The 24,892-nt window shown below is 37.2% G+C and overlaps 3 protein-coding genes across 12 annotated transcripts in view; 2 read left to right on the forward strand and 1 right to left on the reverse strand.

Annotated features, from left to right (window-relative positions):
* LOC118827025 (probable E3 ubiquitin-protein ligase HECTD4) overlaps positions 1-7,225 on the forward strand; it is a 171,767-nt gene extending 164,542 nt beyond the window's left edge. For all 10 annotated transcript variants that reach the window (XM_036598209.1, XM_036598214.1, XM_036598211.1 and 7 more), the window contains 2 exons: positions 1,105-1,327; positions 5,287-7,225. In XM_036598209.1, the coding sequence (XP_036454102.1) occupies positions 1,105-1,327; positions 5,287-5,423 (360 nt within the window). In that variant the 3' untranslated portion in view covers positions 5,424-7,225. The remainder of the gene's footprint in view (positions 1-1,104; positions 1,328-5,286) is intronic.
* Positions 7,226-7,817: 592 nt separating this feature from the next.
* Positions 7,818-11,325, reverse strand: LOC118827027 (L-serine dehydratase/L-threonine deaminase-like). Its single transcript, XM_036598220.1, has 8 exons — positions 11,297-11,325; positions 10,856-11,030; positions 10,379-10,418; positions 9,917-10,056; positions 9,637-9,728; positions 9,027-9,254; positions 8,780-8,904; positions 7,818-8,538 (listed from the first exon to the last, which is right to left on the reverse strand). The coding sequence occupies exons 2-8, from the start codon at positions 11,006-11,008 to the stop codon at positions 8,342-8,344; spliced, it is 975 nt and encodes a 324-aa protein (XP_036454113.1). The 5' UTR covers positions 11,009-11,030; positions 11,297-11,325; the 3' UTR covers positions 7,818-8,341.
* Positions 11,326-17,774: 6,449 nt separating this feature from the next.
* LOC118827049 (nipped-B-like protein A) overlaps positions 17,775-24,892 on the forward strand; it is a 39,550-nt gene continuing 32,432 nt past the window's right edge. The window contains exon 1 of the mRNA XM_036598263.1: positions 17,775-17,778. Coding sequence (XP_036454156.1) covers positions 17,775-17,778 — 4 coding nt within the window. The remainder of the gene's footprint in view (positions 17,779-24,892) is intronic.

The raw sequence follows: 24,892 nt of genomic DNA on the forward strand, positions 1-24,892 counted from the left end.
ACACAGAAACGACCCTGGCCGTCCGGCCGGGAATCGAACCCAGGGCCTTCTTGCTGTGAGGCAACAGCGCTACCCACTGCGCCACCGTGCCGTCTTTGTACTATTTTAAAAAAAATATAGGGTTTAAATGATTTGCATATCATTGCATTTTGTTTTCGTTTACGTTTTGCACTGCGTCCCAGCTTTTTTGGAAATGGGGTTGTGGATTTAAGCTTTTGTCACAGTTTCCGATGTCCATCCCTGCTCATGCCCTAACATCTGTTGAGTCTGCTCACTCTCCCGCAATTTAGGCTAGCTTCTGTGGAGGGCTGTGTTGTAGCTCCCAAATCATGATTCTCACTTCCACAAAATCTTTGTGGTATTACCTTCTTTCAGATGTCAGCTGACCTTACCACTTCACTCTACCTTAGCACTTAGATATTTTTACCTTCTCCCCTTTATATATTCTTTGTACGTTTTGTCTACTGTTGATCTGTTTATGTTTTAAGTATGTATTGCTTTTGTGAAGCAAGCATGGGTTCAAGAAACACACTATACAATTGAAATGTATTATTATTATTATTATCTTTTTACTCTATATTATGTGAAGAGAGGAACCTCAGTAGCAAAACACAAGTGTTTACTTCTTATAAGCTTTTGACATTTTATCTTTTATTAATTTGATTCCAGCTGTAGAAATGTCAACCTGGGTTTTCAGGCCATCAGATTGTGTTTTCGATATGCACTCTTGTGAGTAAATGGTGTATAGCCCTTATATTGCAATCACATTAAATAAAGTGTAGAGTTGGAGACAGATGCGATACACTTTGCGTCAGATTGTTACATGAAGTGTGTGTAACCAAGCAGTCAGTCTGTATGTTAAAGGGCTGAATCTTAATAGACATAGTATACCTTTGCCATTTCATTTGGAGTTTGACATTATTAGGAGATGTTTGTTTGTTTGTTTGCTTGTTTGTATTTATCTCAGCTACTAAGTGCACAAGTTCATCTCCATTCTCATTCAGGCAACTGATATTTAAGTAATGCTATACCCCCCTGCAAGTCCTCAGACAATGTTACATAGTAGTGTGTCAACCCTCTCTTCTCATCACGTGTTTTCTCCAGGCTCACACTATGTACCAGGTGGGGCTAATGGAGACGGATCAGCACATTGAGTTCTTTTGGATGGCACTGGAGATGTTCACACAGGAAGAGCTCTGTAAGTTCATTAAGTTTGCCTGCAATCAGGAGCGCATCCCCTTCACCTGCCCCTGCAAGGATGGTGGGCCTGACACAGCTCATGTGCCTCCCTACCCAATGAAGATTGCCCCCCCAGATGGGGCAGTGGGTATGTCTAATTCACAACTTTTTTTTTGTGGATTTGTAAAATGGAAGACAACTTGGCAGACAGACGGTAAATGCAAGTTAGCCGCCACATTGTGTCTTATTAAGTATTGTTTAACCCAATGTGCTGTGACAAGTTGTTCTGGAAAAGATGCAGAGATACTGTTCAAATCACTAAAAAACTACCTACAGGCTCATGAATGATGCAACCATCTAGGGTTAGATGGATGACCTTGTTTTTCACTCTAGCATTTCATGCAACTCTAGCTAATTGCAGTTCTATAAAGGGCATTTACCACTCTTCAAGCATGTTAAACATGAAATGTGTGTAACCAAGCAGTCAGTCTGCATGTTAAAGGGCTGAATCTTAATGACGTTGCAAACAGACAGCAAACAGGTGGCTGCCTTCGTGTGTCTCAAAGAAGGCATATGTTAGCCGTCAACATCCCATGTTGGTAGCTATCATGCTTTAGGGAGGAGAGACCTAGTTAGTGGTGCGGACTAAATTGGAAATAAAAAAAAGATTATAAAAGAAAAAAAGAGACTATTCCCCTGTAAGAAAAAGTGGAAGGTGAAGGTGGACTATCGATTTAGCAAACCCTAAGTCACAAAAACAGTAAACTGGAAAAAGGACACAGCTTACAGATGTGAGGCGTCACTCTTTCATAGCAGCTTGGAGCTAGGCTCGACAGAGTCAGCCTTATTGCTGGATCAAAACTAAAATTTTGACTTTGGCTCTAATAGAAGCTTTGGTACATCAGTACTGATGTCAAATTGATACCGTAGGCAACATATTAGTAGCTTCAAAGCTTTGGTAATATAAAATGGAAAATGACCTTTTTTTCTAAAACATTTCTGAACAGAGTTTTACAGTTCCTTAAAAATATCAGAATAGTATGTTTCTTGTTAAATTTTACAGGTGTTGTTGTTATGGTTTTAACATTTCAACATTATAACAAATACTTCAGTGAGACTTGGTATTCCATACAAATCGATTTGTTTTTTCTAGTGTATCAGAAGTGCACCAGGACGAAATGAAATCAAGCCAGTATTTAAATGCTGAAATCACTGTTAAAGTATTATTTACGTTCCTTCATGGAAAATGACAACAATTCAGTGAAATGACAGCTTTATTTTTTAACAGGGCCGTAAAGTGCAAAGGCTTGTATTTGCAAATATGTACATATATTACACTTTGCCTCTGCAAAACATGACTGCCTTAACATAAGCATGTTGCCAAAATTGTAATGTCAAGAACATGATTCAGGGGTCAGAGGTTGTGCAGCTGTATCACTAACTAGGCTATGTACTGGCTAGGGCCACAATGAACAGATGTTCCTCAGTTCTCAATGTAATCTTAAGACATTAACAAACATCCACTGAGAAGAGAATCTCATGTAGAAAATAAGTCCCCATCAGCTTCCAAAATTGCACAAGTTAGCTCATTTGAAGGGACAGTTCAGTTACTCATCCAAACACAAAAATATACCAGTTTAACCTGCAATAAACAAAAGGTTTGTGTTGCTAAATTTTGTTTATTGCTAAATAAATGACCTCTCTTCACCTTTTTTTTTTGTCTGCTTGTACCATTGTGTTTTCTTTTGCTTTGTATGTTGTCTTTTGTGCTGTGGCAAGGACAAAGAACATATGGAAGAAACTTTGAGAATAACAAATACTCAAAAGGGAAACCCATCTTTTGTTAACACCAGTGTTAGAAAAACAACAAGAGTTATGAGAATTATGAAGAAAGACATAAAGTGAGCTTAAGCAGTAAACTATGACAGCGTTTTAGGGCCAGTGTTAATAAAAATAAAAATAGTAGACTTTGAGGATAAAGTCGTAATATTTTGAGAAAAAAACGTTGTAATGTTTCGAGAGAAAAAAATCTTAATATTTTGAGGATAAAGTGGGCAAATTGTAGGAGGGGCTGCCATAACGCGTTGGGGTCTCAGTTGCTGTACTGGCGCGCCGGAGTTCCACACACTCCTGTCTCTATGTGAATCGATCATTTTGATTATCATTCTCATTGTCTGTGAAACTTCATGCCGTCTTTGGCACTGAGATGTAGCCACCAATAGTTGTGTAGACGACCCCGCCTGCAATTCTTCTTCAGCAAAACACACAGTTTCCTTAGAGTCCGTCTGGTTCTTTCATCTAAATAAACACAGTTTCCTGCACAGCTGTTTCAGCCGTTTCTTTTACTAATAACAGTCTGGTGCTGATGTGCCAGAGGAGAAAACAATAATAAATTTAAGATCAAATGAAGTTTTTACTCAACCAAATAAAATGAAATAAAATAGAAATAGTATAAAACAAAATGATTGGGAAAAAAAATAAAATCAAAAGCAGAAAGGAGAAGTTAAACTCAAGTGAAAACAATTACAGGCTGTCTGAAGGTAGCTACAGATTAAAAATTTAAAACGAGTGAATGTGGTTTTCAGCGTTAAAGTAGACCTGGCCAAAGTTAATACTGTCACTGAGTACCCTCCTTCTTTTGACTTAGGAATTAGTTCCTGGAATTAGTGGGATAGTATCACAAAGTCATTCCTCACCAGGCACACAGGTTGCCCCTCTAAAAAATCTGAAGAGTAGCAGATCCAGATGAGGCTTTCTATCACAACAGGAGGGTGAATTGTGCATGCAGATGGTGCCTTGGTGGTTGAGCTGGTCCAGAGGACAAGCAAACATGAACACCCCATCAGGACAAGGCTTGCACCTACATCATACAAAACAGCAGGGGCCAAAAAAACAAGTGATTTAGTTATGTCTCAAGTGTACTGTATATAGTATGTATGATGAAAAATGTGCAGGCAGATTCTCCAGCAGCCTGAGTCAGAATGTAGCATTGCCATGAGGCCTCCCTGAGATATTGGCACCACTCCATTCCACTAGAAACAAACCTGAGTGACTGCAGGAGAGCAGATGGGCAACATCACCTCATTAGTTCACATTAGTTATGTTAGTTCCATAAACCCCCAAATCTGCGTCTTTTGTGAGAAACTAATTACTGAAGAATGTAAGGTTTGACCAAACAAGTAGATCTTCAGCCTTTTGAGATTTTTGTAAATCCTGAACATCTCTGGACTGGGAGGATATTCCAAAGCAGCATGGCTTTTTTTCCCTGCATAATTTAACAGAAATCTAACTAACCTCCTCAAGAGTCTTTTGGACTCTCCTCTTAGGCGTATCTTCTAGGTATTTAATGGGGTTTAGGTCAGCAGACTAGGATGGCCATGTCGTAATAATGGCTCATTGTTGTCATAGTGTGCAGAGCAGACAACTGCTTGCAAGTTTGTTTCCCATCGGACTTATAAAAAACAGTGTAAAAAACAGCGTGGAAATGTGTATACAGGACAGTGCATATGACAGTGACAGTATAACTGACAAAATTCAGATAGTCATAATCATCTTAGCATACACTATACATGAAATAGTTTTCCAAAGTCTAGATAGACAAGATATACAAGATATAGAAAAACTTGATGATAAATTGGTAGCTCACATAGGTGAGAATTTATTTGTTTATTTTTATTTTTTTTTTTTTTGTAACTGCTACCTCAAAATGTTTAGTTTGTAGTGAAGAGAATAATTTATGAAGTCTTTTCATTCATAAATATTAAGTCTTGAACGGATTTAAATAATTTAGATGGTGCAAACAAACAGCATCTCACCACAGATAATATTTTAATATGAGGGAAAAAGACAGCTGAGAAAACTGCATCTTTTTACTGAGTCACAAGTTCAGTTCTCAGTAGTCATTTGTTTCAAGATTGGAAAGATCAGGTTGGATTGCGTTGAAAGCACATGCTCACCTCTCTAGTCAGTAGCTATCATACAACAGGGTAGATTTAGCTAAAAGATAGAACTGGCTATCATTAACATTGGAGAGAACATTTTTAAAGAAGTTTACTTCTTGCACAAGCGTTTTTTTAATGAGTAGTGATGACTGTTTGTGTGTTCTAGGTTCACCAGACTTGCGCTACATTCGAGTGGAGACTTGCATGTTCATGGTGAAGCTGCCTCAGTACTCCTCCCTTGATGTAATGGTGGAGAAGTTACGCTATGCTATACATTATCGTGAGGACCCCCTCAGTGGATAGAAACCCGCAACTTTTTTTCCACACTACTTACACAGAAATCCCCTTTTATCCAAGTTAACAGTCACCCAGGCTTTATTGCTATGACTGGAAATGCAGACCAGGACAGACTGATGGGGCCCCAATCCCACTTGCCGTTATAAAAACCAGATTTTTTTTTTTTCTGAGTTGAATCAGAGCTTTAGACGGTACCTGCTTTTTTACTGGATGGTAATGGCACAAAGTAAGTTTGTTGGCGAAGAACAAAGAATGTGGCATTCCACTTTCTATTTTTCTTTCCCATGTTTTCCTGCTGTTCTTACACTTTTTTGTGATTGATCTCAAATTCCCTGTTTTCTCATTTTTTAATTTTTTCTCTTTCAGTGTTTTTAGTACTGCCTTTTTTCTCTCCAGCCTTGGTGATGTTTGTTTACACACCTTCATTCACAGCAGTGCTGCCTGAGTTTTGAAATTAATTTAGAGATGTAAATTAAAAAGACAAGGGTATTGATATACATGTTTAGAGAGTATAGGAAAGACTCAAGAAAGGACTACCTCCTACTTCATAGATTATTAAAGATTTATAGTAAGAAAGGACTTCTTTTAGCATTCATATCAAAAAGGAACTGTTGATGCTACTAGCTCAACTTGCATCTAAAACTTAGCATGTGTTATGGTCAAGCATATAGTAATATGTATTCTAACAGCAAGATGGACTACTTTGGGCATACTTGAGGAATTCTCTGCCTATATTGATAAAGGTGCATATATTTTATTTGTAAAATATGTACAAAGTCAAGTTATAATAATATATTGAGTTGTGAATTTAGTATCTTTTTTTCATTTGGTTGCTACAGTGGGAAAGATGTGGGACTTGAGCTCTTTACCAAATGTGCATATGTGATTTTGTCCAGCATATCTGTGGTCATGGCACTGTTACAGCCTACCAGAACTGTTTTTTTTTCTTTTTTCTGAGGCATAACAACTTATCTCTCTCACAGGTTGTATGCAGTTATACTACTAAGTCTCCTCCTCTGCCATTGTGGTAGCGAAAGCCCTGCATACATTGTTTATTATCATACCATCAGGGTTTGCGGGGAATCAAGTTATATAATTGTCAGCTAAAAGGATTTATAGGGATTCTGCAAAGTCCACTCCTCCAATACTGAAATGCTTTAGGTGTGTAAAAGTACATGCCTTATAAATATACACATAAGCTTCTGCCTAGAGTATAAAATATTTTACCTGTAGTCACCAGGTATTTCACTGTTTTCACATTGTTCTTCCAAAAATATATACATAACTTTGACTTGAAACCTGGAATTGGATGTTTTAATGGATTTCCAGTTGTCCTTCTTTAACTTTGGAAGAAGTAGTAATACTTTAGTTACATTTATTGTATCTCCAATGGATTTTACTGTTCACTCTCATGCTTATGCTGAAATATTTTGTGTAACTTGAATGGAACCATTGTGACATAGATGCCTCTTGAAAATCCCACCACAGACCTGCCCCACAAAGTTCAAAATATACACATAGTTTGGGGCACATTTTGATGTGGTTGCTGCTCTAAAGGATATTCTTTCTATCTTTCTCATTCAGAGGAAGAATAATGGGTTTGTCAAAGGGCATCTGCATAAAAAGAACAAAGATCTCTGTTGTACATAAACTTGATATTTATTATAATTATTTATGGTTGCATTAACTTTCCCTGTCTTACCTCTGCACATCTGAAATATAACACAGATCTGTGAATGAATTCTACTGAGGTGATATTGGTTTCAAGATGTGTCACGATGAAAATAAAATAAAAATGTCTTAATGTATACTGTTTGCAATTATTGCATCAACATTGTATTTAATATTTTAACTGCTCATTCACAACCTGGCACCTGTTTGTTGCAGAGTACTCCTGTTTATCCTTTTATGCCAGTGTTTATGGACATGCATGAATATTTCTCCTGATTTATTGACAAGTTACTTATGAAAACTTCTCTTCAGGTTTCTGGATTAAGGGAAAAGATTCAGTATACCATTTTCACAAAACCTAACCTATAGGAATGAAGGTTCCAAGCACAGCTGGGTTAACGAGAGCACTGTATTTAAAGATGTGTGTCAGAGAGCAAGCACATTTGTTTTTTAGATCCCTTGGGACACGGATGTCTTTTATTTTGTGTAGAGTGTTAGGCGTTCAGGGTTTGCTGAATTTTTTTTCTTCTTTTTTCGTTTCCCCTCAAAGATATGGTTCCTGTGGAGGCACCTTTTTAGAGGGTTGCTGCTGGGTAGAAAATCCTTTCAATGAGGCCTTTGTTTCCTTAAGTATTTTACGCTTTTGTTTGCCTAATAGTGCAAATCTGTATTATCCAATAAATCAAGCAACATTATATAATGGAATGTTGATAACTGGGACTCTAGAGCAGGACATTAGTTCTTCCACACAATTATTAACTAAATATTTAATGGTTAATAATGGTTACAAGAAAGATAATTACATGTTGGCAAGGGGGGTCCTAGTGTCATAAGGCCCCTAGTTCTTCTTTATCCTGTATCTTATTTTCTGTGAAAATGTAATTGTTTCAGAGAATTACATAGGACCTAGCTGTGCAAGGTAGAAATATACATAGAATTCACTCTCACTGGCCTGTCATATATAAACTTTCTGAACATGAGTGTTTACTTGATTTTATATGTGGCCAATTACAATTACAGTGAATGCAGAATAATATTTCATAATGCACAAATGCTGCCACATTTTATAAACATGCAAAATACATTTGGTACATTAATAAATTCAAAAGACCAGCAATCAGTCCTGTACTAATTCATGATACTGACTGGAACACTGAACATTTTTATTTAAAGTAAATTGTTCAACATATACATAAATGTGATGTTCAAACTTCCAACATTGTTCGTCTTTTGGAAATCTGATGTATGCTTGTCTAGCAGGTCATTCCCAGCTGCTTCTTCAGCCTTTTCAGTTCCTCTATGCTGATATTGTTTCCACCACACACCACAACGACCACAGGACCTAACTTCTGAGCCAGCTTGCGCTCCTTCTGTAGACGGCTGATGATGTTGCAGTAAATTGCTCCAAGAGCAGCACCACAAGCTGGTTCGACTAGAATCTTTTCATCATCTGCAGGGAGAAAGTACAAGGGACAGTGGAATGAAGAGCCAAGTGCTTGGCAAAAATGCCTTTAATCAGGCTAAAAAGTATCTCAGTTGTACTTGGGCTTGTGAGGGAAAACTGAGCCTTCCAATTTAATCAATGTATTTAGTAAAAATAAATATTTGTTTTATTATTATTATTAATTGTCTAGTATAAAATTCTTTATTTCTTTATTTATTTTTTACTGCCTGTGTGCTTTACTACTAACCAATGAAACGCTCAAGAGCCCATACAGCTTCCTGGTCAGTGACCAGCTCTGAGTAGACAGTGTGTTCACCCACAAGCTTCATAGTTTGAGATGACACCTGCTTAAGGCCCAATGTGGTAGCAACACTAAAATAAGAAATACAACATAAGACATACAATGTCTACCAGCCTTTGCCAGTCACAGCCTGTTGTCTTTATTAAAAAGGTTGCATGCACAGATACACACTTCAGTCACTGCAAATCATTACCTGGTGATGTCTGGCAGTGTTACCAGCTCTCCCACTTTCATGGCTTCATTGAGGCTGTGGGCACCCACTGTTTCCATAGCTATGATCGGGACATCTTCCCATTCAGCACGGTGGAGTCCTTCAATAACTCCATTCAAGAGGCCACCTCCACCCACAGACAACACCACAACTCCTGGCTTTTCATCCAGCTGGGACTCTAGCTCTTTTACCAGAGATGTGTGACCTTCCCTGCAAATTCAAACCCGTGTTTATACTGTTGTCATGACACATCGTTTTTTTGGTTAGTAAATTAACTTTGCGTTCTCCTATGATTGCACCATGTTGAGGCTGAATTCAGGACTGTTTAAACATTTTAAACCTACTGCTACATGTGAATCCTATTGCGTATCAAATGTAGTATTTTCTTAATAAAATTTAAAAAATACATATTAGAAGTATTATGATAAATATGAATTTGATTATAATAATAACTAATAAAGTATATTGTAATAAATTGTAACATGTGTAAATGTAAATTGCATAATTTGTATGGGTTTGGCTTTCAATGTTTGCAGCTTTTTTAAGCTGGTCTAGATAAGACTGTCTGCTAAATGAATAAATGCTCGCTCACCAAATAAGGGGATCGTCAAAGGGGGAGATGAATACCCAGCCAGAGTTGTCAGACACTAGCTGCTTACCATATTCAATGCTCTCATTCAGTGACTGAAAATAAAAACGAATCACTTACAACAGCTGATCTCAATACCGCTTATTTATACAGAATGTAAAATTAATCTTATATGTGTGTGTGTGTGTGTGTGTGTGTGTGTGTCAGCATAAATAAAGCAGTATAACAATTTGCCTTTTTTCTGTTTACATATATGACAAAAAAAAATGTCAGCTTTACCCACCTTGCCATGAATGATCACATCTGCTCCTTCATCATTAAGTTTCTGCACAGTGCCAGAGAGAGTGACACTGGGCACCACTATAGTGGCAGGTACTCCCAACTTCCGTGCAGAGTACGCAGTTGCCATGCCAGCATTGCCTCCTAACAGCACATAGATGCAGAATATGACATAGTGACAAGTCTTTTTGCTATGGCATATAACTAGTTTGTGTGCCATTACTTAAACAGTGAGGTTGTCGCTGTTTGCCACGTCGTGATTTTTGGTCAGTTAACTATTTTAACAAAGAAACATAAACAATAAGATCTTATTATTGATTTAAAATATTTAAACATTGATTATTATAGCGAAAAAGTTTTTAGTTTATCAACTAATGATAGCAACTTGCTGTATGATGTTTTGTGCTTTAGTTTAACATATCCATGCTTTGCTTTGTGTTTGTAAGGTAATAATTTTTTAACTCACCCGAGCAGCAAACAAATCGAGTGCAGCCAGTGTCTGCCCACTACAGGAACACAGAACAGTGTCATGGTCCCCTTCGTTGAAAAACAAAAAAGTCACTCTAAGGAACAGTTATATGGGGATGACTGATTGATATAGGTTTTTACAAGTCTGAACGTAAAAAAAAACTCAACTTTAATTACTTGTTGCCAATTTGAAACGGCTCCTGCCTCTTTGTAGCTGGAAGTATTACCGATCATACAGACACATTCAGTGCATCACCCCACAATGAACAGAAGGAACTCACATTTCAGTTTAAAACCCACAACATTGCCCCATCCCATGCATATAAATAAATGGGCCCACTCATAATCATACTGTATAGCCATGATGTGGTAGTAAAAACATTTGGGCAAACACTGTCCCTGATTTAGAAAATAAAACAACACAAATTATGACTCAAAGACATAGAGGTCAGTATTATTAGCACGACAGACTTACCGTTTTACACAAATGACCAATGCCTCGAATTTTGAAGCTACCTGTAGGCTGGCAGGAGTCCAGCTTCAGATGCACTGAAGTACCTGCTACATTTGACAGGGGCACACTCTCTCTTAAAGGAGTGACAATGTGAAGTGGACTCATGGTCTTCATATTTTGATCCTCCGGAATTAATCTTAATCATTCGTCAGAGAAGAGAGCATAAAATAACTTTTACCACTTCCTGCTTTGAAGGCCCAACACTGTATAGTCTAACGTTTAGTCTAACGTGTTTAATTTACAAATAAGCAGTTAAGAAGTCTCCTGCAAAGTGTAATTGTTTTAGAGCATTACTGAAGCATTATAACAGCAACAAACAGAATAGTGTCGTAATATTGCACTGCCTTCTACAGAATTACTTACCTATCGTAGTGAAAAGCAGCCTAATGAGACCAAACTTACCTAAAAAGGTGCAGTCTCGTTTGCTCATTGCAAACTCCTTTCCCTGCCTCCGGACAAGTGTGCCGTTTTATCTGTCGTCTTTACTGTAACTTGTCCAACCGTGGGTGTCAAGGAGCCAATCGTTTTTCTCTTCACCTCACACACCTTTCACATGTAGAAGTCTGTTTTTACGTAAAATCATGTGGGCATGCCTATGACTCCTGACTGAGGATTAAAACATGATGGTATCTGTAGAAACGGACGATGAACCGATCAAAACTATTTAATACCCTTCGTACAAAACTGACCTGATGTGCTGCATGTTTCGCAGGAGATGTTTCCTTTTCCATTTGAGGCGACTTGGAATATGGTCTTGAATTACAACTATAAGTGGGTATATGATTATACTAATTATTAGAGGAAGCGGGGTGGATTTTGGGGCGCTAGGAAAAAACGTCTACACTGCAGTCTTAGCAAGTGAATTCATCTTAAATCTAGTCAATATTTCTAACAGTTGTCATTTTGAAATTATACGAATATTAAAAGATAATTGATCTATAACATTTAGACAGGTTTTGTTTATTTTATTATTTAAAATGATCTCACTGTAGTGGCAGATAATTTTGCTTATTTCAAAAGGCCTATATCATTGAACACTGAATTTTGCTTTTTTATTTGTACATTAAAAGTGTACTTCGATGTAAGTAAAAATGACCGTTTGTTGTTTTACCATTATTCCGTTATACGTTGATACAGTCCATATATGAAAGTAAATTGCAAAAACAATCCGTTTTGACTTCACAGCTGTCATGATCTCAGGAAAACCAATGCTTACATACATCCACCAATTTGGCCAACAGCTCTGCCCGTTAACAGTGAAGTCATAAGCAGTGTTTTAACCTGGGCTGCTTTTTGAATGAGGAGCATTATAGACAGCCAATCAGAACATAGCTCATTTACATATACCAGTCTAAAAGGCACAGTAACAAAAAGAGTCTATTTAATTCAAAGTAAAGTGGGGTTGGAGAATGTTGGAAAATATATATATTTTTATAAATGTATGCTCATTCCAAATATGATGGCAGCAACACATTCCGAGAAAACTGGGACAGTAGCATGTGTTACATCACCTTTCCTTTCAACAGCTCTTCACAAACATTTGGGGACTAAAGACACCAATTGATCTTCAGCTATGTATCCACATGGGGCCTTCGTTGTCATATTTTGCACTTTATAAGTCACTGCTTTCTGTTTTTGTTTTTATTTCACATACTGCTCCAACTTTTTTGGAATTTGGTTCAAAATAAGTTACATAATCCCACAACATTTTTAGAGAGGTAATTAGTAACCTGTGAAGGAATATTTTTTGAGTAACTACATCAACACTGGCACCTGCCATCTATACTAAATTAGTGCAAGCATTATGGTCTCCTAAGCCTATGTAGCACTCTATTTTTAAAAAAAAAGTTAGTCCTAAAATCTGATTGGCTGAAACACTGAGTGTTTTGATAAAGTAAGAATCTGTTTTTGCTTAGACTGAGGAGCTGACAATGTATTTTCTTAACTATATCCAGGCTGGTCAGCTAGCTAACAGGATACAAATAGCAAATATGCTAAACAACTCTATCATTAATATCACAGTCGTGAATATCCATGTTTTAGGCAGATCTGCCTTAAGTAGCATCAAACCCAGACTGAATCTCAAATGGCTCATACTCCCTAAATAGTGTGCTATGTAAATTTTGACTACAGCCAAGTGTACTATTTGTACAGTATGGTCATGGCTGAATCCCAAATGACTATTTTTAAAGCAATATAATATATAATAATTATGAGGTGCAGAAGTCAGTATTTAAATTCCTACATAGTGCACTATTTAGGGGCAGGGAGCCGTTTGAGATGCAGCCCCACTAAAAGAAGAGGGGTCCATTAACTTGGTGATAAATAACAGTTTAAATCATATTAGAACACTAATGGAAATTAGCATTGTCATTGGTCATTGTGGTGATAATTTGGTGACCAAAAAATATTTATAAAGCAAAGGTCTTTTTCATCAAACAATGCTATGTTACAATGTTAAAACGTTCATGAAATAACTGCACTATACAGTGATGTTCTTCTCCTCATTCAGCAGTCCATGGTTGCTTGTCAACAATAACACGCTAAAGAAACTACATTTTTTTGGCAAAATACTTGTTTATGTTGATTATTAGTAATAATAAATTATTTACTGAGAAATTGTGTATTTTTCCTGATAGCAAGAGGATAGCTGATCACTATTGGCCAACTGTTGTACTGTGATTTAATTGTAGGAAAAGGGGTTTTAGGCAGAACGCGGACACCTTACCCTGCAATAAAATCACAGTAATGCACGCCTTCTCATGGCTTATTGCTTATTTCTACTGTCAGTGTTTGTCTATGACGGCATGCCTATGATTGATTTTATACACCTGTTAGCAATGGGTGTGGCTGAAACACCTGAAATTTTGCACATGTATTGTATAATCATAGAACATTCACTTCATAGAGTAACACTAAAAATTTCACAGAAGTAGCCCAAAATCTTGTCAAAAATCTTGTTCCATATCATTGGGCATCTTGAGTAGATAAGAGGAACCATTCAGCAGAATTTTCCAGTGGCCCATCTTTACAGGCCTGCTTTGGACAATAAAGGCCAATGCTCAGAAATTTTGGGAGGCTAGGACTAGCCTAAACATATATTCAACATATGGTGGACACTTTTCCAGAGATGTAATGAATAGCGTTTGCAATAGAGAAAAAACACTCTTACTTTTTTCAAAATTTCTTTATTAATATTTTTTGTACTACAGTACATCATTTCTTTAGGGGTTTTTATTTCTAATGTATTTCACTTTATACTACTGTTCCAGATCATCATTAACTCCTAGTTCATTATCCCCTAGAAACCTAAAATTTCAGGGATTTTTTTTTTTTTGGTATTTTTGGTGTCAATTACAATTACAATTGCAATTATTAAGTATTTATGTGACAGTCACACATGCCATACGTTGTTATTTTCAGGAGACCCTGGGCTACTCAGATATGCCACTGTTTGACATGTAAATGCTAACAGAAATTTGATATCTTTTGATTCATTCTATTGGTTATGAGTAAAAATAAACAACTAGCATAAGGCAGACTTACTGATTTTCTGTCCTCCTGAATTCATGCTCAGTGCTAAAACTCTGATACACAGCAAGACAGGCTTTATTTTTAGTTATATATTGAGTTGCATATTTAATATTAGATACTTTTAATACTCAAAATCAATGTAAACTGAACATTTGTTTATAATATGAAGGCTAAATATGAAGTATGAAATATGAAGGCTAAAAGCTGTAGCAATTGGGGTTTGGATGATTTTGGAGATGGATTGCTGGAAATCACTTTGGATTGTGAGAGCAGAGTCTGATGAGTGATCTGATGTGTGAATCATATCGCTGTTTTAACCCTTTGTTGGAATATGAAGGCCAAAGAGCAATAATATAAGGAATAATATCAGCTCAATGAAGTCATGCTTGCTAGTCAGAGGCAGGTCTGCTGAATGTCCAGATACGTGGATCAAGTTTGTATCTTAAACTGTTCTGACGTTATGAAGGCTAGAAGTCCTCAGGGTCCTAAGGGTTAACAGTGAGTTACCATGTGTTTTACTTTATAATACTGTTCCTGATCATCATTAACTCATTAATAGTGAGTTACCATGTGTTTCCCTTTATACTGTTCCTGATCATTGTTAACTTCTAGTTTAGTAGTTATGAGTTACCATGTGTTTCACTTTATGATACTGTTCCTGATTATTAACTCCTAGTTGATTAGTTATGAGTTACCATTTTTTTCTCTTTATTATTAATGCTCTTCCTGATCATCATTAGCTCCTAGTTCATTATTAATGAGTTACCATTGTTTCATTTTATGTTGTTCCTGGTCATCATTCGCTCCTAATGAAGAACAGCAATCAAATAGACAGTAATTACATAATCACTGGGTAATATTTAGAACCAAGTGAATTTGAAGGCAGGACACATACACAGTCACATATTTCTGTGAGCCCTCTCTTCAACTGACTCTGCCCTCAAGAGGACTTTAAAGAAGAACTACTGTTCAGAAGAAACACTGGCACACATGCTCCTGCAAAAAAAGAATGGTGTTTTCTTTTCTAAAGATGAGAGGTAAGCAGACTGGTCTACTGAATGCTGTAGTATTTTAGCAGTTGTGCTATTTGTAGGCTAATGTGCAAATTGGTTTACGCTGCCAAATATGATGATGTGCATTAGCCTTTTAAGGTTTCTGATCAAAACAAACACATGAGACAACGGTTAGTACAGTGTGGTGTGATGCCCCCAGCCTTCGCTGAGGATACCTGTTTCTGTGAATAGAAATGGAGGATATAATCCATTTTATTGTAGAGACTGCACACTGTGTAATGTAGATACAGTCTTGGTCTCAAGCTTCTTTTGTTTAGCTAAGAAAGATGAAAGTCTAGGACTTATGTTCTAAGGTTTTGGTTTGTAGCCCACTAACAATGAACCAAACCTTAAGACAGGGACAATAATGTTGACATGTTGTTGACATGTTGTTAGACATGGAATATACTACAATGTAGTTCAGCAGGAACCTTGTCAGACTCTTGAGCAATTAATGTTGAATTGAACGATAAGTTATGAGTAGATATTCTAAGAAACCATAGTTACTAAGTAATACTCTGTGAGACTCAGTAAGTATTGTTTAGTTCTTATTAGCCATGGAGAGCTTCCATTCCTCATTTTACTCTCTACAGTCTCAATGGCTTGGTCTTTGGTAACATCCTTGCCTGGGTTTCAGAGCTGCATTTACAATTTCTTTTCAACCATCTGAACAGGTTGGGATTTTGGTTCAAAGACCCAATTACTCAAAGCTCCCATTCCAATATTTTAGTCACTATTGTTAAGGATTGGTTAATTATTTATTGGGCCCATGACCGTTGGCTCAAAACTCAGATTAAATATTTTTTTAAGCATAAAGATCTGGGTCACGGTTACTAGGTCTTGTCTTCACAATATCAATTCCCAATTGTGTTTCAAGTTTCAAGTTTATTTGTCATTTGCACATCATGTCAGGACATTTATGCATTGAAATGCTTGTGGTGAGGCTCAGGCAATCACTTATGGTTTTAGGCGTTTTTACACACTGAAAGGACGATTCCAGCACTCCAGCACTGAAACACTTTAGAAACGCTATGCATTATTTTTTTAACAGTGAAGAGCGCTCCTTGCTTTTTAAAAGAGTTTGAGTGCTTGAGGAATGCAGTAAACGCCTTTTCAGTGGATCTTAGGATACATAAGGACGATTTCAGTATTGTACTGGTTTGGTAACCCTAATTAATGCTTTAGTGTTCTGTCTCATGAAAATTTGATTATAGGTCAATTCCTTTGGAGACAAGGCGTATGTTAAGGCAGAAATGTCTATTTATAATCATTATAATGTTTTCACGTTAAGAGGATACTGCATAGCACTTCTGGCTTTTCTGACGCATTTGAGTGCTAGTGGAGTGCAGTAAACGCCTTTTCATTGTAGCATACATAAGGATGATTTCAGTATTGTACAGGTTTGGTCACCCTGGTTAATGCTTTTTCATTCTCATGAAAGTATGATTTTTGGATTGTTCTCCATTTCATACAAAGAGTGTTTTATTGGAGAAATATCTTTTTCTGATCATTACAATGAGTTCACGTTAAGAGAATACCGCATAGCGGAAACGCCTTTTTGAGGGTGAGGAAACGCCTAAAACCACAACTTCATGATTGTGCAGGTGTCCTCACCCAAGTTAAAGTTGTCATAGTTTTTCTTAAGAAAATGTTATTTCAGTTCTGTTCCATTATAAATAAAAAGTATTTTTTGCAGAAATGTCTGTTTATAGTCATTATGGTGTCTTCACGTTAAGAGAATACTGAATAGCGTTTCAAGCTTAAGCGTTTGAGCAGTTGAGGAGTGCTGGAAACGCCTTTTCAGTGTATCTTCGCGTACATAAGGATGATTTCAGTATTGTAAACGTTTGGTCACCCTAGTTAATGCTTTAGAGTTCTTTCTCATGAAAATTTGGATATAGGCCAGTTCCTTTGGAGACAAATGTGTGGTGATATGATGCTGGAACCTCGCAGCATAGCTGCCGTTCCAAATTTTATTATTTAGAGTTCACATGGCTGGCTCATACTACTGGAAATTTGGTGGGGTGTTAGGTCTTTCATGTCAAGATTATTGACCCTATCTTAAGGTTTGGTTCATTATTAGTGAGCTACGGACCAGAGGCTTAGAAAACAAATCCTAGAATTTAATCTTTCATATCTAAACGAAAAACCTTGAGAACAAGACCCTGAGCCTGGGATTCAGAGAACCAAAAAAAATTCTTTGTACTATTATAAGGATTTTGTTTCAGAGTAGATGATGTTAGGCCTTTTTTCCTGCTCAAATTTTTAATCCTTACACACTAACTGTCTGGGATATGGGTACTTGGTTTTTTTCTGGGCTTGAGTAATTTCATTGCAATTTCTTATCAATCATGGAGAATAATCAGGGATATAACATATTCTCTATCCTTAAGAGTTGGTTTTAGTTGCTGGGCTTTAGGCCTTTGCCTCAAAATGATGCCTCAGATTTCCTTATTTCGATGCAATTTGGCAGGGGCCATTGGCCTGGGCCTTAGCCCTCCCCAAAAAAATTATTCACTATATTCTAAGGTGTTTTACGTTCACAAGAGGACTCTGGGTCTAGGCCTCAGAGCTTCCATTCCACATTTTATTCTTTACAGTCTCAATGTCTTGGTCATTGGTAGCAGATGCCTGGTCATCAGAGGTGCATTCACAATTTCTGTTCAACCATCTAAACAGGTTGGGATTTTGGTACATAGTACCAACGACTCCAAGCTCCCATTCCAATATTAAAGTCACTGTTCTTAAGGGTTGGTTAAGGCTCACAGCCCAGATTAAATATTTTTTTTAAGCCTAAAAGTGTGGGACATGAATATTAGGTCTTGTCTTCACAATATTAATTCCCTATTCTATTGTAATAGGATAGATGCCTCTGGGCCTGAGTTTAATAGCTCATGTCCCATCTTGCTCTTTCAAAATGAAATGGCTCATGTTGGGTATTGGCTAAGATATTTCATTGCACTTTCTTTACATCCTTGGCCTCAGTTCAGAAGTGCAGTTATATGACCCTGGGCTTTGGCCTCCAAATTACCATTCAAATATTATAGTTCCTATTCTAAGAGGCTGGGTCTTGGCTTTATTCTAAGGGATTTTGTGTTGTTGAAATGATGCTGGGACGTCTGGTCCGTCGCCCACTAACAAAACACCAAACCTTAAAACAGGTACAATAATATTGTCATGAAAGTCCTAAAACCAAGGCAAAGTTCCAGTAACATGAGCCAGCCGTTTGGACTCTAGAGCATAAAATTTGGAATAGGAGCATTTCTGCTATAAAATATACCTTATATGTTGTGGAACAGACAGTCAATCACATATTTTTCAGAAAAACATCACTACTATAACTTGGGTGACTAAACCTGTATAATCATGAAGTCGTGGTTATACGCGTTTGTTCATTCTGAAAAGGCGTTTCCAGCACTCCACAAGCGCTCAAACGCTTTAGAAAGGCTGGAAACGCTATTCAGTATTCTCATAACGTCAGCTCATTATAATGATCCGAAATAGACACAAAATATACTTTACATGTAATGGAACACACCATAAATCACGTTTTCCTAAGAAAAAATATGATTCCTGTAACGGGTGACTATACGTGTACAATCTTGAAGTCGAGGATTTAGGCGTTTCTTCACACTAAAAAGGCGGTTCCAGCACTCCACCAGCGCTCAGACGCTATAGAAAGGCTGGAAACGTTATGTAGTGTTGTCTAAAGGTGAACTCATTCTACTGATTATAAACAGACATTTCTGCCATAAAATATCCTTTATAAGCGTGGGAACATACAATAAATCACATTTTCACCAGAAAAAATGTGACTACTTTAAATTGAGTGACTCCACCTGTACAAAGGTGAAGGAGTGTATTTAGGCGCTTCTTCACTCTGAAAAGGCGTTTCCAGCACCCCACCAGCGCTCAGGCGCTTTAAAAAGGCTGGAAACGCTATGCTGTATTGCCTTAACTTGAGTTCATTATAATGATTATAAACAGACATTTCTGCCCTAAAATATCCTTTATATGTATGAGAACATATAGTAAATCACATTTCTTAAGAAAAAATATGACTGCTTTAAGTTGGTTGACTAAACCTGTACAATTTTGAAGTCGAGGATTTAGGAGCTTCTTCACCCTGAAAATGCGTTTCTCCTGCACTCCACAAGCGCTCAGACGCTATAGAAAGGCTGGATACGTTATGCAGTATTGGTTTAACGTGAACTCATTATAATAATTATAAACAGACATTTCTGCCATAAAATATCCTTTATTTGTGTGAGAACATGCAGTAAATCACATTTTCTTGGGGAAACATATAACTACTTTAAATTAGGTGACACAAAATATACTTTATATTTAATGGAACACACAGTAAAACACACTTTCTTAGGAAAAAACATGACTACTTTTACTTGGGTGGTTAGACCTGTACAATCATGAAGTGGTGGATTTAGGCGTTTCTTCACACTGAAAAGGCGTTTCCGGCACTTCACAAGCGCTCAGACGCTTTAGAAAGGTTGGGACCGCTATGCAGTATTCTCATTACCTGAGCTCATTAGAATCATCCGAAACAGACATTTTAGGCAAAAATATACTTTATATGTAATAGAACACACAGTAAATCACATTTTCTTAAGAAAAAACATGACCACTTTTACTTGGGTGGCTACACCTGTACAATCATGAAGTCGTTGATTTAGGCGTTTCGTCACACTGAAAAGGCGTTTCCAGCACTCCACACGCGCTCAGACGCTTTAGAAAGGCTGAAAACGCTATGCAGTATTGCCTTACCTTGAGCTCATTAAAATGATTATAAAAAGACATTTCTGGCCTTAAATATCCCTTATATGTATGAGAATGTATAGTAAATCACATTTTCTTAAGAAAATATATGACTACTTTAACTTGGGTGACTACACCTGTACAATCTTGAAGTCGAGGATTTAGGAGCTTCTTCACAGTAAAAAGGCCTTTTCAGTACTCCACAAACGCTCAGACGCTTTAGAAAGGCTGAATTTGCTATGCAGTACTGTTTTAACGTGAACTCATGATAATAATTATAAACAGGCATTTCTGCCATAAAATATCCTTTATTTGTGTGGGAACATGCAGTAAACCACATTTTCTTGAGGAATAAAATGACTACTTTAAAATGGGTGACCACACCTGTACAATCTTGAAGTCGTGGATTTTGGCGCTTCTTCATACTGAAAAGGCGTTTCCAGCAATCCACAAGTGCTCAGACGTTTTAGAAAGGCTGGAAACGCTATACAGGATTCTCTTTACGTGAATTCATTAAAACGATTACTAACAAACATTTCTGCTATAAAATATCCTCTGTATGTAGTCAAACAAACAGTTAATCACATTTTCTTAAGAACCACAATAACTTGGGTGACAAACAGCTGTACAATCATGAACTCGTGGTTCTTCACACTGAAAAGGCGTTTCCAGTACTCCCCAAGCGCTAAAATGCTTTAGAAAGGCAGGAAACGCTATGCAGGATTCTCATTACGTGAGCTCATTATAATGATCCGAATCAGACATTTCAGACACAAAATATACTTGATATGTAATGGATCACACAGTAAATCACATTTTCTTAAAAAACAATATCTATAACTTGGGTGACTCCACCAGTGCAATCATGAAATCTTGGACTTCATCTATACAACCGTGAAGCCGAGGGTTTAGACGCTTCTTAACACTGAAAAGACTCCGCCAGCGCTCAGACCCTTTAGAAAAGCGGGAAACGCTATGCGGTATTGCCTTACCTTGAGCTCATTGTAATAATTATAAAATCACATTTTCTTAAGAAACAATATGACTAACTCGAGTGACTCCGCCTGTGCAATCATGAAATCTTGGTTTTAGGCGTTTCTTCACACTGAAAAGGCGTTTCCAGAACTCCGCAAGCTCTCAAACGCTTTAGAAAGGCTGGAAACGCTATGCAGTATTCTCTTAACGTGAACTCATTATAATGGTTATTAACAAACATTTATGCCAAAGAAATATCCTATATATGTAATGGAACACACAGTAACTCACATTTGCCTTGGAAAAAATATGACTCCTTTAACTTGGGTGACTACACTTGTACAATCATGAAGTCGTGGTTTTAGGCTTTTCTTCACGCTGAGAAGGCGTTTCCTGCACTCCACAAGTCCTAAGACGCTTTAGAAAGACTGGAAACACTATGCAGTATTCTCATTACGTGAGCTCATTATAATGATCCAGAATAGACATTTACGACACAAAGTGTACTTTACATGTGATGGAACACACCGTAAATCACATTTTCTTAAGAAAAAATATGATTCCTTTAGCTTAGGTGACTACATCTGGACAATCTTGACGTCGAGGATTTAGCCGTTTCTTCACACTGAAAAGGCGGTTCCAGCACTCCACAAGCGCTCAAACACTTTTTAGAAAGGCACAAAAAGCTGTCCAGTATTCTCTTAACATGAGCTCATTATAATTGTCCGAAACAGACATTTCTGCCACAGAATATCTTTATATGTAATGGAACACACAGTAAATCACATTTTCTTAGGAAAAAAAAGAATATGACTACCTTAACTTAGGTGAATACACCTCTTCAAAAATGATATCCTGGTTTTAGGCGTTTCTTCACACTGAAAAGGCGTTTCCAGCACTCCACAAGCGCTCAAACGCTTTAGAAAGGCTGGAAACCCTATGCAGTTTTCTCTTAACGTGTACTTATTATAATGATCCGAAACAGACGTTAACGCATTAACTTGGGTGACCAAATCAGTACGCAATTATGAAATAGTAGTTTTAGGCGTTTCTTTACACGGAAATGGTGTTTACTGCGCTCAACCGCTTTACACAAGCCACAAACGCCTTGATTTCATTATTGTACTGGTGTAGTCACCCAAGTTAAAGTAGTCATATTTTTTTCTTAAGAAAATGAGACTTACCGTCTGTTCCATCACATATAAAGGATATTTCATGGCAGAGATGGTTGTTCAATATAATTATTGTGATTTAACTTTAAGAGAATACTGCATAGCGTTTCCAGCCGTTCTACAGTGTTTCTGCGCTTGTGGAGTGCTGAAAACACAATTTTTTTTTTGGAATATGTGTCTGTTTATTTCTTTTTTCTGAAAATTCTGTTTTCTGTTTATCATTATGGTGTCCTCACGTTAAGATAAGGGTAGTTGTTCTTTTCTTGGGTTTTATCTATTTCATTGCAATTTCTCATCAACGATGGAGAGCTTCCATTACACATTTTATTCTCGACATACTCAATGGCTTGGTCGTTGTTAATCGACCCTTGCCTGGGTGTTAGAGCTCATTCATGATTTCATTTCAGCCATATGAACAGGTTGGGATTTTGGTTCAAAGACCTAATAACTGCAACCTCGTATTCCAATATTATAGTGACTGTTCTTTAGAGTTTGGTATTATATAGGTTTTTTTTTCAACAATATTGTCCCTGTCTATAGGTTTAGATATGGTCCAGTAAATTTGCCAGCTATTTCGACTGTAAAGCAAAAAAAACGTGGAATAGGAGCTCTGAGGCCTGGTCCCAGCATTATATCACCAACACAACATCGCTTAAAATAAGGCCAAGATTCTACCTCTTAGAACAGGAACTATAAAATTTTAATTGTAATTTGGAGGCCAAAGCCCAGAGTTTCATAACTGCACTTCTGAACTGAGGCCAAGGATGAAAAGAAATTGCAATGAAATCTCTGAGCCAATACCCAGTATGTGCTTTTTCATGATATGAACTCTTAAACAAAGTCTCAGAGGCCTCTATCTTATTACAATAGACTATGGAATTAATATTGTGAAGACAAGACCTAATAACCAGGAACCAGACTTTTAGCTTTAAAAAAATATTTAATCTGACCTTTCTGCCAAAGGTCTTGGGCTCCATAAAAACTGACTATAAAAGTGACTATAATATTAGAATAGGAGCTTGAAGTCGAAGGGTCTATCAGCCAAAATCCCAACCTGTTAAGATGGTTAAAAAAATTGTGCATGAACCTCTGATGCCCAATCAAGAATCTTAACCGTTAAGGCTGCAAAGAGTAATATGTGGAATGGAAGCTCTGAGGCCTAGGCCCAGTTTCCGCTCGCGAAATCCCTTTGACTGCAATGAAACCGACCATGAAAAACATTTTCATGAGAATGAACACTGAAGCTTTTACTTTGGTTACTCAACGTGTACAATACTGAGATCTTTGTCATAGATGATAAGTTGCACTGAAAAGTCGTTTACAGCACGCCAAAACGGCTCAAACGCTTTAGAAAGTCTTGAAACGCTATGAAAAATCCTGTATATGTAATGGAACACAGAGTAAATCACATTTTCTTTAGAAAAAATATGACTAATTCAACGTGGTTGAGTACACCTGTACAATGATGAAGTTGTGGTTTTAGGCTTTTCTTCACGTTGAAAAGGCGTTTACTGCACCCCACAAGCCACCAAACGCTTTAGAAAGGCTGGAAACGCTATGCAGTATTGTATTAACGTGCACTCATTAAACTGGTTATAAAAAGACATTTCTGCGTTAAAAGAAACTTTATTGTGTTGGAAGAGACAGGAAATCACATTTTCACCTATACAATGATGAAGTCGTGGATGTAGACGCTTCTTCACACTGAAAAGGAGTTTCTAGCACTCCACAAGCGCTCAGACGCTTTAGAAAGGCTGTAAACCCTATTCAGTGTTGTCTTAACGTGATCTCATTATTATAGACCATCTTGACGTCGAGGTTTTAGGCACTTCTTCACACTGAAAAGTCGAATCCTTTGCTCCCAAGCGCTCAGATGCTTAAGAAAGGCTGGATAAGCTATATAGTATTGTCTTACCGTGAACTCATTATACTATTAGAAACAGACATTTCTGGCATAAAATATCCTTTATATGTGTGGGAAGAGACAGGAAATCACCTTATCTTAAGATAAAATATGACAACAGTAAGTTGGGTGACTACACTTGTCCAATCATGAAGTCGTTGATTTAGGCGCTTCTTCACCCTGAAAAGGCGTTTCCAGCACTCCCAAGCGCTCAGACGCTTTAGAAAGGCGAGAAAACCCTATTCATTGTTGTCTTAAGGTGAACACATTATACTCATTATAAATACATATTTCTGCCATGAAATATCCTTTATATGTGTGGGAAGAGACAGGAAATCACCTTGTCTTAAGATAAAATATGACAACTGTAAGTTGGGTGACTACACTTGTCCAATCATGAAGTCGTTGATTTAGGCGCTTCTTCACCCTGAAAAGGCGTTTCCAGCACTCCCAAGCGCTCAGACGCTTTAGAAAGGCTAGAAAACCCTATTCATTGTTGTCTTAAGGTGAACACATTATACTCATTATAATACATATTTCTGCCATGAAATATCCTTTATACGTGTGGGAAGAGACAGGAAATCACCTT

The sequence above is a fragment of the Colossoma macropomum genome, unplaced genomic scaffold, assembly GCF_904425465.1.
Source record: "Colossoma macropomum unplaced genomic scaffold, Colossoma_macropomum, whole genome shotgun sequence".
Lineage (NCBI taxonomy): Eukaryota > Metazoa > Chordata > Actinopteri > Characiformes > Serrasalmidae > Colossoma > Colossoma macropomum.

What these genes read in the sequence shown, in the direction of transcription:
- LOC118827027 (XM_036598220.1), bottom strand. Translation starts at nt 11,008, where the DNA reads ATGAAGACCATGAGTCCACTTCACATTGTCACTCCTTTAAGAGAGAGT. An exon ending in TCGATTTGTTTGCTGCTCGG is followed by an intron (nt 10,057 to 10,378) that starts GTGAGTTAAAAA and finishes ATGTGCTGTTAG; the next exon opens with GAGGCAATGCTGGCATGGCA. An exon ending in ATGTGATCATTCATGGCAAG is followed by an intron (nt 9,729 to 9,916) that starts GTGGGTAAAGCT and finishes TTTTATTTTCAG; the next exon opens with TCACTGAATGAGAGCATTGA.